The sequence below is a fragment of the Megascapheus bottae genome, chromosome 6 (assembly GCF_031878675.1).
Source record: "Megascapheus bottae isolate mThoBot1 chromosome 6, mThoBot2.hap1, whole genome shotgun sequence".
NCBI lineage: Eukaryota > Metazoa > Chordata > Mammalia > Rodentia > Geomyidae > Megascapheus > Megascapheus bottae.
The window spans coordinates 77,694,267-77,707,686 of NC_143514.1; the positions used below are offsets into that span (position 1 = coordinate 77,694,267).

General features: G+C 47.9%; 1 protein-coding gene across 1 annotated transcript in view; it reads left to right on the plus strand.

Moving 5' to 3' along the window:
- Window positions 1–13,420, plus strand: part of Mtor (mechanistic target of rapamycin kinase) — a 104,258-nt gene that overhangs the window by 71,469 nt on the left and 19,369 nt on the right. The window contains exons 32-43 of the mRNA XM_090335829.1: window positions 832–909; window positions 1,064–1,171; window positions 4,811–4,936; window positions 5,014–5,145; window positions 7,024–7,139; window positions 7,887–8,004; window positions 10,817–11,065; window positions 11,662–11,762; window positions 12,172–12,268; window positions 12,520–12,618; window positions 12,867–12,989; window positions 13,238–13,420. Of these exons, the coding sequence (XP_090191955.1) occupies window positions 832–909; window positions 1,064–1,171; window positions 4,811–4,936; window positions 5,014–5,145; window positions 7,024–7,139; window positions 7,887–8,004; window positions 10,817–11,065; window positions 11,662–11,762; window positions 12,172–12,268; window positions 12,520–12,618; window positions 12,867–12,989; window positions 13,238–13,420 (1,530 nt within the window). The remainder of the gene's footprint in view (window positions 1–831; window positions 910–1,063; window positions 1,172–4,810; window positions 4,937–5,013; window positions 5,146–7,023; window positions 7,140–7,886; window positions 8,005–10,816; window positions 11,066–11,661; window positions 11,763–12,171; window positions 12,269–12,519; window positions 12,619–12,866; window positions 12,990–13,237) is intronic.

Here is a 13,420-nt window from a genome sequence, read left to right on the forward strand (position 1 = left end):
TCTGATAAACCATCTGAGCTCTTCAAAGATGGGGACACAGTAATTAACCTTAAACACACACCAAAGGAAAAGCTCACAGGATTTTTGTTTTGTTTTGCAAGTCCTGGGGCTTAAACTCAGGTCCTGAGCACTGACTGTCCTTGGGCTTTCTCAAGGCTAGAGCTCTACCACTTGAGCCACACCACCACTTCCAGCTTTTTCTATGTATGTGCTACTGAGGAATCAAACCTGGGTCTTCTTGCATGCTAAGCAAGCACTCTACCACAAGACCAAACTCCGGCCCCAGGATGGGTTTTAATTGATGGAGCAGAAATGACTCAAAGTCCTATGGCGAATGTATAAGATCTAGGTCTTCTGAGCCAGAGACCCAAGCGCCCCCATCCCTGGGGACAGTCCCAGAGGCACCTCTTCATGAGGACAGGGTAACTGGAAAGCCAGATGACCCCCTGGAGCCACGCAAGTATACATAGTCTGTTTTCACAACATGCCCAGCAAGGAAAGACCTAAGAAGGTAGAACCCCAGAAGTGTCCTCCTGAGATGCAAGAACACAGTTTCCGTTTCTCAGTGGTTGTTTTTCTTTCTGTCCACACGAGATTGTGTGAGTGACCTTATGCTTTTGGATGCCACATACTTCTGCTGTTAATGAAAAACTTTATTGTGTCCTCAACACATTCAGATCTGAGAAATGCTTTCTTTCCTTTGGTGAGGTTTTCTCTTCATCACTGGGGTTTCAATGACACAGATATCTTCCACAAGTAGTGGGAAAGCCCTAGGGAACCTAAGTCCTCAAGTGCAGAACCTAGTTCTAAGGTTCTTTCTTTGTCTCCTAGTGCATTGACAAGGCCAGGGACCTGCTGGATGCTGAGTTAACGGCAATGGCAGGCGAGAGCTACAGCCGGGCGTATGGGGTAAGTGTGCACGTGGTCACTTTGGAGGTTCACTTTAGTTCTGTTTTCAGAGTAGATGATTGAGGATTCAGAGTGCTTGAGGACAGGCTTGTTTTCTGACATCAGAAGGGATGTTCATGCAGTAATTAAGTTGGAATGGATTTGCTTCCATCAGGCTATGGTTTCTTGCCACATGCTGTCAGAACTGGAGGAGGTGATCCAGTACAAACTTGTCCCTGAGCGACGAGAGATTATCCGGCAGATTTGGTGGGAGAGACTTCAGGTGAGCAGTAAGCATTTCTGGTTCCGTGCCTGGAGTCCCCACCCTCCTGCTCTTACTCTGCATGCTGTTCCCGCCTTCTCTATTGAGCAGAACCCTCAGCTCAGCTCAAGCTGTGAGAGAATGCCAATTGAACAGCCCCCTTATGTCCTTCCTAGGAGTAAAAGAAAATATGGTAGCATGGTAAAAACATTTGTCTAGCAAGTGGAAGACTCTGAGTTCAAGCCCAAGGGTGCTGTCAAAGAAAAGAAGAAAGAAAACGTGTACTTAGAACCAGCCATTCCTAACGTCACCTTTCAGAAGCAGTTCTCACCCACTAGCTGGGACAATGACAGTTCCTTAGGTCAGAGGCCTCCCAGCTCCTCTGTTCAAACTTCCTCCCACTGCAGTTTCCCTTTGTAGAAACCTTTGACCCTTCGGGAGACAAATGATCAATGTTCTGATGATAGTAACATGAGGAGCTGCCAACCACAGGCCCAGGAGGTTTCCAGGGCTCTTGGGCAGGACTGCCAGCCCTCCTTCCCCTTGGATAGTTTGGAAAAGAAGATCATCAGCAAGAGAGAAATCAAACTGATACGTAATTCAATAATAGAGCACTTGCTTTGCACACTCCCGGCCCTGAGTTATATCCCCAGCACTCAGAGAAAAGGAGGGAGAGAGTGCTCTTCACTGTTCCAGGAATTGCTGGTCTCTCTGCTTCTCACAGTTGATCTCCTCCGTTATCATTACCATTTTCTTTCTTTTTTTTTTTTTTTTTTTTGTCAGTCATGGGGCTTGAACTCTGGGCCTGGGCGCTGTCCCTGAGCTCTTCAGCTCAAGGCTAGTGTTCTACCACTTGAACCACAATACCACTTCTGATTTTCTGGTGATTAATTAGAGATAAGAAACTCATGGACTTGGGGGGCTGGGAGTTTGGCCTAGTGGTTAAAGTGCTTGCCTAGCATGCACGAAGACCGGGGTTTGATTCCTTGGTACCACATACATAGACAAAAGCCGGAAATGGTGCTGAGGCTCAAGTAGTAGAGTGCTAGCCTTGAGAAAGTCCAAGGACAGGGCTCAGGCCCTGAGCTCAAGCCCAGGACTGGCAAAAAAAAAAAAAAAAAAAAAAAAAAAAAAAAAAAAAAAAAAGAAACTCATGGACTTGGGTCAGGAGTTTGGCCTAGTGGTAGAGTGCTTGCCTAGCATACATGAAGACCTGAGTTCGATTCCTTGGTACCACATATATAGAAAAAGCCAGAAGTGATGCTGTGATTCAAGTGGCAGAGCACTAACCTTGAGAAAGCCCAAGCTTAGGCCCTGCGTTCAAGCCCCAGGACTGGGGGGGAAGGAGGGAAGTCTCATGGACTTTCGTGCCCTGACTGGCTTTGAACTATGCTCCTCAGTTCTCAGCCTCCTGAGTAGCTAGGATTGCATGAATGAGCCACCAGCACCCAGCAACACATTTCCTTTTTAACTAGCTCTACATCTGATTCTAAATTCTATCTCTGGACCAGTTGAGCTTTGGCGTCCAAGCTTTTTTGTAGCCTGCTATAGACCTTTTGACTCCATGCTGCATTCCTGTCTAGGAAGCACAGGGCACATTCCACTGGCCAGGAAAGAGCAGCAGGCAGAGGAACGCCTGTGAATCCATCCTTTATGGGTCTGATGTGAGCACATGCAGTTCTTCTCCATGTTTTATTAGTAATTATGAAATTCCCAGTGAATGTTTTGATGGAAAATTGTCTCCTGGGCACCAGAAGGAATTCTACAAAGCAAGCCTTTCCCATTTGGCTTGTCCACGCCCTGGTGTCTTAAGTGTGATGGGATGAGGAGTTTCCAAATTAGGGATCCAGTGAATCTTCAGACATTTTGTTCAGTGGCATTTATAAATATAGAGTTGGAAATGGATGGATGAATGAGTCCTGACACCATGATTACCTTAAGCCTTTGTGATTTTCTCCAGGAAAGTTTTCAGAGAACAGCATACTTTCTGGCCTACAAATTCTTTTGACATCTGGGAGAAAGCAGCCATTAATGAGAAGTAACCAAAACTGTCACTCAGCATGCTTTTTTCTATTTTTTGACTTCCCAAATCACTGTTGTCACAGTTTGTGGAATGGAAAGCTGTTATCCAAGGCTAAAATTAAAGTATTGCTCTGTGGTGGAAATTTGGCCCTTAATGGTTGGCTGGCTGTCAAAATGGACTGCCTGGGCTGGAAAACTGCCATGTTGTGGTCAAGTCATTAAGATTAAAATCTCCAGCCAGTATCTGCCACGGGGCAAATTAAGAGGCCAGCCTTGGCTGCATTGGGTGTCTCAGGCTCTCAGCCAGGCTCAGGTTGCTGTCTGTCATGTGGGAAAACCAGGGAGCTCCACTGCTAGACTGCTGTTTCTATAGAGGACAGCTCCATGGGCTCACGGCATTGGCCTATAAAGTAGCAGATCAGAAGAACCCATCTCCCATCCTGAATCTGACTTAATAGAAAGAGGAAAAAGGGAGGTTGACTCCTAGCAAACACGTTTTTCCAACATCAGAGAACTCAGATTTAAATTTAATGAGGCCTTTCTCTTTCCATATGTAAGGATTTTTCTTTTTTTTAATTTTGTGCCATACTGAGGCTTAAACGTAGGGCCTGGCACTGTCCTTGAGTTTTTTTGCACAAGGCTAGTACTCTACCACTAGTGCCAACACTGCATTTTCCAGGTTTGGGGGTGGGGGGGGCAAATTGGAGTTAAGAGTCTCAAAAAAGCCAGGTGCTTAGTCAAAAAATAACTCAGGGACAGTGCCCAGGCCTCAAGTTCAAGCCCTACGACTGATCCCCACCGCCACCCACCCCCCCACCCAAAAAAAAAGAAAGCGTCTCAGTGACTTCCTGTTCAGACTGGCTTTGAATCACAACCTTCAGATCTTAACCCTTTGAGTAACTAGGATTACAGCATGGTCTACCAGTGCCCAATCTGTTTCAGCTTCTTATACAGTTAATTTTTTGAATTTTGAATGATAAACTTTAAATATAATTTCTTTGTCAGTGCTAATCGTCTTCAACCAGAGAATAATGCAAACTAATAATTATTAGCATAAAAGAACTTGATTATAGGCTCATACCTATAATCCTAGCTACTCAGGAGGCTGAGATCTGAAGATTATACTTTGAAGCTAGCCTGGAAAGGAAAGTTCATGAGGCTCTTATCTCCAATTAATGACCAAAAAGAGCCAGAAATGGAGCTGTTGTGATAGAGCACTATCCTTGAACAAAAAAAAGCTCAGGGACAGTGCCCAAGCCCTGGGTTCAAGCCCCAGGACAGGCAAAAAAAAAAAAAGAACTTTAAATAATTTGATTCATTTAATCCTCACCATAACCCTATGAAACTGATGCTATTTTGACTCTACAGATCAGTCACCAGAGAGGTTAAGTAACTTGCCCCAAGAGACACAGTGGCAGAGCTAGGGTTCAGGCTCTTTGCCCTCATTCTCTACTGCCTCTCAAACTTGAAAAATCCCTATCATGTGCTTCATTTACAGTGTCCCTAACTTGAGAAAGTTCACATTGTCTCTGTGAATTTCCTTGTTGACTCAGAGTAGATTTCCCTGTGGGTTGTGGAGGGGTGAGGTGGAAGAGACGGACCTAACTCTCCCTTCTGGATGTTCCCTGCATGTTCCAGGGCTGCCAGCGAATTGTGGAGGACTGGCAGAAAATCCTCATGGTTCGCTCCCTTGTGGTCAACCCTCATGAGGACATGAGAACCTGGCTCAAATATGCGAGCCTGTGTGGCAAAAGTGGCAGGCTGGTGAGTAACCCCACTACGCAGCGGGGTGCTGCTCCTGGCCTGCTTCTGTTTAAAACTTGTCCTATCTTGTTTTGAAGGCTCTTGCTCATAAAACTTTAGTGTTGCTTCTGGGAGTGGATCCGTCTCGGCAGCTTGACCATCCTCTGCCCACAGTTCACCCCCAGGTGACCTATGCCTACATGAAAAATATGTGGAAGAGTGCTCGGAAGGTAGGTACCCAAATCCACCCAACCGAAAATTCCCGCCTGACCTGCCTCTCACTGCCAGAGGGAGCCATTGTCCTAACCACTTCCCCCAGGATCAAGGGGCTCTTCCTGATTCTCAGAGTGAATCACAGACAAGGATCCATACGCCATCATTGAGCAAACCAAGGAGTATGTTCCTAGTTACATTTATTGGTATCCAGAATGGGCGAGGACGTTAAAACGTAAAAGACAAAATTTCTCAAAGAAGACCAGATTGGTCTTTTGCAAGACCAGTTTGATTTTCTCAGACTTTTCGGCTCCTTTCCTGTCATCAGTTTGGATTCTGAAGCTACAACCTTCAGGGTGTAATGCTGAAACAGGGAGGGAAAATGATCTCAAAGCCAAAGTAAAATTCCTCTTTATTTATGGACCAGCCATTGGGAAACAGATGTGGCTCCTGATCTTTGTTTTTGTTTCCCTTTTTTAAGCAATTTCCCTGAGTGATGATGATTACTAAAAAATAAGCCCTAGAAGCAAAATCACACCTGTTTTGGCTCCTAGGCCCCCCAATCCCCAACTCTTCTCCTTACCAAAAGGCAGAGGAGGTCTCAGCCTTCTCTTGCCCTTCTGGTGCCCCTAATGAGAAAGGAGTGAAACTCTAACATAGAAAGAGCTGGTAGTATCGTAGTTATATCTGCAGAGGAGACTGAAAGGTCCTTGGTCTGGTCTCAGACCTCATTTCTTTTGTACATGACTGACTCCATGTGACTTTGAATGCTACCCAAAAGGATCAGCAGCCCTTACCAGGCACCTGGCATCACTTAGGGTCTGGTTTCTTCTCCAGGCATGCAGTTGAATCGTTTTGTGCTTCTGGGTTTGGTTTTGGTTTTGTGTGTGTGTGTACTGGCCCTGGGGCTTGAACTCAGGGTCTGGGCTCTGTTCCTGAACTTTTCTGCTCAAGGCTAGCTCTCTACTACTTTGAGCCCACAGCACCATTCCCAGATTTTTGGTGATTAATTAGAGATAAGAGTCTCACAAGCTTTCCTTCTGAGTTCGAGCCCCAGTACCAATACCACCATACCACCATATATATACGTGTGTGTGTGTGTGTGTGTGTGTGTGTGTGTGTGTATGCTTTTTTTGTTGTTCCCAAACTATCCTGTTCATCTATTCTATATGTCTGCCTAGCTAATATCTTGTTCCTTTTCTTCTTCTTTTTTTTTTTTTTTTTTGCCAGTCCTGGGCTTGAGCTCAGGGCCTGAGCACTGTCCTTGGACTTTCTCAAGGCTAGAGCTCTACCACTTGAGCCTCAGCACCACTTCTGGCTTTTTTCTATGTATGTGGTACCGAGGAATTGAACCTGGGTCTTCATGCATGCTAGGCAAGCACTTTAACCACTAGGCCAAACTCCCGGCCCCATTGTTCCTTTTCTTCTTAAACACACGAGGGCCTTCTTGGTTCTTGTGTGGGTTCTTCTGAGAGAGATTCCTGATTTTTAATTCTGAAGTTTTTGCTATGCTGGAGCCTCCAAAGCCGTAGTTTATAAACAGATGCTAATGCTTTATCAGCCTGAAACAATTCCCCCAGTTCCTAATTTCCCCTGAGGCCCTGTTACTATAATGAAGTAAGCACTTGTTTCAGATTGCTTCATAGGACTTTCATTTGGGATAGCCAGGCCTGGAACTTTTCCCACACTCATAAAACTGCTAATTAATGTTGGCCAAGGAGAGCTAAAACTTGACTTGAGTAAACCATGAAGGCCCCAGTGTAGCCCAGCCCCTCCCCACAACATGCCCTGGTCTTCTGTCCTGTGGGGTCCTCACGTTGTTCTAGGAGGCGCTGTTGACCTGAGCACCTGACACCTCTGATCCCATGACCCTTCCTGCCTCTGTCCTGCCGCAGATCGATGCCTTCCAGCACATGCAGCACTTCGTGCAGACCATGCAGCAGCAGGCCCAGCATGCCATTGCCACAGAGGACCAGCAGCACAAGCAGGAGCTGCACAAGCTCATGGCCCGGTGAGCGCCCCTGCCTCTCCAACTGCTTCTGCAGCCAGGGACCAGTCAGGCTCCTGGGGTGACTGGCTTTCATCTTTTCCAGTAGGGATCCCAAGCAGCCATCAAGTCGAGCTGCGCCACCGGCCCCTACCACTTACACGTTCCTAGGCTCAGCACCAAGAACACCCACGTGCCAGCTTCACCCTAGAGTCAGGTGTCAGGGTTAGACTTCTCCTTCCAAATAGAGCAGAGCTGCTGCTAATTTAATGTTTACATAAGGTAGTCAAGCTCAGTTTTGTCATCACTTCAGAGGTATAAGAGTCCCTCTGGGGTGGCCAAGGTGTGTGAGGCATCATGGGCAGAGCCTAGTCAAGCATTGAGGACTGTACCTGGAGTCCACGTTAATATCGCCACTGGCCATTAGAAGCAGAAGGGGAAGGGAGATGCCATATGGCAGTCCATACGACACATAACTCTATAACAATCGCACAGAGCTTCAATTTGGGGTAGATAGGTCTATGCAGACTCACTTGGACCAGATACCTGTCTTATTAGCCAGCACTGGAAGACAAAGGCTATGAAAAAGAGATGAAATCTCCATGAAAGCCCACCTACAGACCCCAGCCCCTTCCATCCATGTGGCTAGACATTCCCATCGCGTTGCCTCTTAGAGTGAGAGCAAATACCAGACGGGCTCTGGGGTACCCCAATGTCTCTTGGTCTCCCTAAGAGAAGGGATGACACGGGGGCTTGGTTTTGTGTTTTTAGGTGTTTCCTGAAGCTTGGGGAGTGGCAGCTGAACCTCCAGGGCATCAACGAGAGCACGATCCCCAAAGTGCTGCAGTACTACAGCGCCGCCACCGAGCACGACCGCAGCTGGTACAAGGTGACAAGGGGCGGAGCTGGGCTCCCACCTTAGCCTTCTCCATACAGAGAGCCCAGGGCCCAGTGACTTGGTAGACTTGCCTGAGTTCTCTGACTCCTCCAGGAGCTGCTCTGAGCCAGGGAGCCTGGAGTGTCAGAGACTCAGGAAGTCTCTTAGCAGTTTAACAGAAGCAGACAGATTGATCCGTTGTTTTATCTGAAAAATATATTTTGAGGGCTGGAGGTATGAGTAAAGTGGTAGAGCACCTAACAAGCATAATGCCGTTCGATCAAACCCCAATACTGAGAGAGATTTTTTGGGGGTTGGTTGGGATGTAGCACTAATGGTAGAGCAGTTGCCTCACGTGTTCAAGCTCCAGGGCTCCATCCTTAGAGGACCCGAGAGAGGGTGTGAGGAAGGAAGCTACGATATTTTTTATCCCGCCCTCCTTCTACATGTGGCACTGGAAGTGCTCAGGAGCATCTGGACACAGAATGGATCTCTGGAATTTTATTTTCCCTTGGGTCATCTGTTCCTTCCCAGATTCTTCCTGACTTAATCCCTGTCTTCTCCTCAGCTAAGAACTGAACTTTCTGTTTTGTTTTCTTTTTGTTTTTATTGGAAAGAGCTTGGTAACATCCTGTTACATTGTAGGAAACCCTTCAAAAAGACAGAAATGTATAAAAAATGTAGCTGGCTGCTACAAGCCTGAGTCTTGGAAATATACATCTTTGGAGAAAGCACATATTCTGCTCTTTCATTCTTTTTTCTCAGGGGCCTTGGTAATAGCCATTTGGTATAGCAAATGTCATCAGTTTCTTTCCATAACCTCCTTAACTCACTAATACTTTAATTAATCTCTCTGGGATTCTACTTGCATTTGAAAACCATAGAAGCATTTACAATAAAATCTTGTTCTCTAAGCATGGTTCATGCTGATCAGAAAAATATCCATTGACACTAAGGATTTAGCATCTAAGACCCTGGGTTCAAGCCTCAGTAAAGTCATGGCGGGGGGGTGGGGTGTACCTGTCCTTTGTGGGACAGCTATGTGTCCAAATCTGTAGAAACCAGTCTAATGAACTCATGGTTAACAGGAACCTTCCAAATCAGAACCACGCCCTACAGTTACTTTCTTCACTCAGCTTTTAGAATTGTAGATTAGAAGAAAAACCTTCACTCTGGGAACTTCAATTTTTGGGATTTGTTGTTGTTTTGTTTTGTTTTCTGGTCTTGGGACTTGAACTCAGGAGCTGGGCACTGTCCCTGAGCTTCTTTGTGCTCAAGGCTAGCCCTCTACCACTTGAGCCACGGTGCCACTTCCAGCCTTTTCTGAGTAGTTTATTGGAGTTGTGAGTTTCACAAATTTTTTTGCCTGGGCTGATTTTGAACCATGATCCTCAGATCTCAGCATCCTGATAGCTAGGATTTCAGGCTTGAGCCACTGGTACCCAGCTCTCAGTATTAATTTTTTTTTTTTTTTTTTTTTTTTTGCCAGTCCTAGGCTTGGGCTCAGGGACTGAGCACTATCTTTGGGCTTTCTCAAGGCTACTTCTGGCTTTTTTCTATGTATGTGGTACCAAGGAATCAAACCCAGGTCTTCATGCATGCTAGGCAAGTACTCTACCACTAGGCCATACTCCCAGCAATCAGTATTAATTTTTTTTTTTTCCAGTCCTGGGGCTTATACTCAGGGCCTCAGCACTGTCCTTGGATTTTCTCAAGTCTAGTTCTTTGCCACTTGAGCCACAGTAACACTTCTGGCATTTTTCTATGTCTGTGGCACTGAGGAATTGAACCTGAGTCTCCATGTATGCTAGGCAAGCACTCTGCCACTAGGCCAAACTCCCAGCCCCCTCAGTATTCATTTTTAAGAGCTTTTTCTACTGCATGTATGTCTCCTTAGTTTTGCATGCCTTGTACTGTTCCTCTCACAGCACTGTATGAATGCCAGCACAATTGGTCTTGTTCACCTTGACCCTAGGTCTGTGCCTAGTTCTAAGTAGGCTTAAAAGGGGTATTTGTTAAGCTGGGTACTGTGGCTCACACCCATAATCTTAGTTACTCAGGAGGCTGAGATCTGAGGATCAAGGTTCAAATCCAGCCCAGGCACAAAAGGACCTGAGACTCTTATCTCCAATTAACCTCTGGAAAATGGGAAATGGGGCTTAGCTCAAGGGTAAGGTGGTAGCCTTGAGCTGAAGAGCTCTAGGACAGTGCCAGGTCAAGTTCAAGCCCCATAACCCACAAAGAAAGAAAAAAAAGAGGTATTTGTTGGTATTTGTTACATGAATGAAAGCATGGGAAAGCTGAGTGGAGATCATTGCAGAGTTCTTCCTCAGTTCTGATCCGTCTCCTCTGCGCGGATGGTTAGGTGGATACCTTCATGTCATAGCTCCTCAGCAAGGGGCTCAGGAATTTCCTGGATATACAGAAAGTCTGACTATTAGTGGATTTTTATTTAATGTCCTGTCACTGTATGTTGCCATGCTCAGATGGAACTCTACCTCTGTCTCTGCTTCATAGGTGGTATATAGTGACTGCAGGCAGCTCAGAACCTCTGACCAAACAGGTGCCAAGCTTCTTCCATAGATCCCCAGCCCTGACACTCTCATTTGTCTACTTCTTCCTGCCCTGGTCAGTTTGCCTCACAGAATCCCTAAGTCTTCAAGTTTGTGAGGTTCAGAGGTTCCTTGAAGCGAGGCCTGCACTCTGCCCCTCTTGCTATGATCCCATGACCCCACGGCATCTTACGTCATAAGTGCAGACAAGATGAGTATGGCACACTGGATTCAGTAAGCCGCCTCCTTCCTGTGTCACAACTCTCCACCAGGCCTGGCACGCATGGGCAGTGATGAACTTCGAAGCTGTGCTACACTACAAGCATCAGAACCAAGCCCGTGATGAGAAGAAGAAGCTGCGTCATGCCAGTGGGGCAAACATCACCAGTGCTACCACTGCCGCCACCACAGCTGCCACTGCTGCCGCCGCTGCCAGCACAGAAGGCAGCAACAGTGAGAGCGAAGCGGAGAGCACAGAGAACAGCCCCACACCCTCCCCACTGCAGAAGAAGGTCACTGAGGTAGGGGCTCCTGGACCAGGCAGACACAGCTCTGAGCAGTGGATGGGGGTGAGGTGAAGGAGTCTGAGGTTTTCTCTGTGGCACAGGACACATGGCCTGTCCACCTCTGCTGTGTGTGCATGCACACGGGCTGGGAATGACTCCCTGGGGTCCTTCCATGTGGTGAGCCCATTCTCTGTGGGTGGCCGCCACAGCTGCAGGTCCACTCGGAGGCCAGGACCTGGGGGAGCAGTCCAGAATGTAGCAGGGCAGCTGCAGGCTCAAGGAGCACTGCACAGGGAGCCTCAGCCACCCTGAGGCATTCGCCTCTTTGGACCACTGTCTAGCAAGCTGCTGTTACCCCGAGATAGGCACAGTTAAGTGGGGAAATGCCATTTATCGAGTATTTGCTCTGTGCCAGATGCTAATAAAAGCTTTTCCTGCATAACTGCCTTAATACCCATACCTACCCTCTGAGGCCATGGCTGTTACTGTGAGATTGCACCCATTGTATACATGAGAAAACCAAGGCCAGGGCTGTCACTGTGAGAGTGTACCCATTTCATAGATGAGAAAGCTGAGGCAGAAGTGTCACTGACACCTGTGTCCTCCACCAGGATCTCTCCAAAACCCTGTTGATGTACACTGTTCCTGCCGTCCAGGGCTTCTTTCGGTCTATCTCCTTGTCCCGAGGCAACAACCTCCAGGATACGCTCAGGTACAGGGAAGGTGGGATGAAGTTTCCACAGGCCGTGTTAGTGGCAGGACACAGAAGTCACACCACAGTCCCCAGCATGGGCCCGTGGACCTTTTCTCCTTCACCTGGCACCTTTGGTCAGCTACACTTCAGTCCTGTCTTGTCCCTTTCCTCCTCCATCTGGGCTGAGCTCCTGCTGCCCTTTTCTATAGGCCTGGAGTACGGCCTAAGTGGTAGAGTACTCACCTAGCATGCACGAAGCCCTGGGTTCTATTCCTTGGTATCACATACACAGAAAAAGCCAGAAGTGGTGCTGTGGCTCAGGGGGTAGAGCTCTAGCCTTGAGAAAGCTCAAGGACAGTGCCCAGGTCTAAGTTCAAGCTCTAGGACTGGCAAAAAAAAAAGCTGAGAACACAGTTGTCTGTTCCAGAGTCCTCACCTTGTGGTTTGATTATGGCCACTGGCCCGATGTCAATGAAGCTCTAGTGGAAGGGGTGAAGGCAATCCAGATCGATACTTGGCTGCAGGTAAGGAAGCTGGGTGATGGGTACGGGTGGTCAGATTCTCATGTGAGTCCCCTTGGAGCCACGGTTGAGTAACAGCATTAAGGAAGTAGAGCTTGTTCCCCAAGTCCAGGCTCCACGTTTTCCTCAATTTTTGCTAGACAATGGAAAAAACGAACCATTTTAGGATCTAACAGACCAGACAAAACAAGTTGCAAGAGCAGATCTTCTGATCGTTTGTCAGAAGAATAACTAGGGTCTCTTTTGAATACCAGGTCATACCTCAGCTCATTGCAAGAATTGATACTCCCAGACCCCTGGTGGGACGACTCATTCACCAGCTCCTCACCGACATTGGTCGCTACCACCCCCAGGTATGTGGAAAACCTTAGCCTCTGCTCAGGCAGCCGCCCTTTGCTAAAGCTGCTAAGTGTACAACCTGGACGGCTGGTGCTCTCTCCCTTGCCTTTGGAGAGAGAGAGCTAGTGGGGTCCAGCTAGTGGGGTTCTCAGAGTCCCCTCCAAGGTGGAGTGGCCCCTTCCTGGTAGCTTTATGTGGTGTTATGTCACCACTTGTAAGGCTCACATCAGGTTCTTGTCACGTGTCCCCCTGTCTGCTTCAGGCCCTCATCTACCCCCTGACAGTGGCCTCCAAGTCTACCACAACAGCCCGTCACAACGCGGCCAACAAGATCCTGAAGAACATGTGTGAGCACAGCAACACCCTGGTCCAGCAGGCCATGATGGTGAGTCGGGAGCCAGCATGGCCTCCACTGGCCTGGCATCCACTGGCCAGGCCTCCACTGACCTTGCCACCTGGAGCCAGCAGGGCCTCTGCTGATGTAACCACCCAGGATGGCCTCCTCCTCCTCCTCCTCCTCCTCCTCCTCCTCCTCCTCCTCCTCCCAGTAGTGTTATGCGTTCTCTGGCTGTCCAGTCAGGCCTTCGCAGACACAGCTCATCCCCATGCCTCCCTTCCTCCCTCTGTGTGCAGGTGAGTGAGGAGCTGATCCGCGTGGCCATCCTCTGGCATGAGATGTGGCACGAAGGCCTGGAAGAGGCCTCTCGCCTATACTTTGGGGAGAGAAATGTGAAAGGCATGTTTGAGGTGCTGGAGCCCCTGCATGCTATGATGGAACGGGGCCCCCAGACTCTGAAGGAAACATCCTTTAATCAG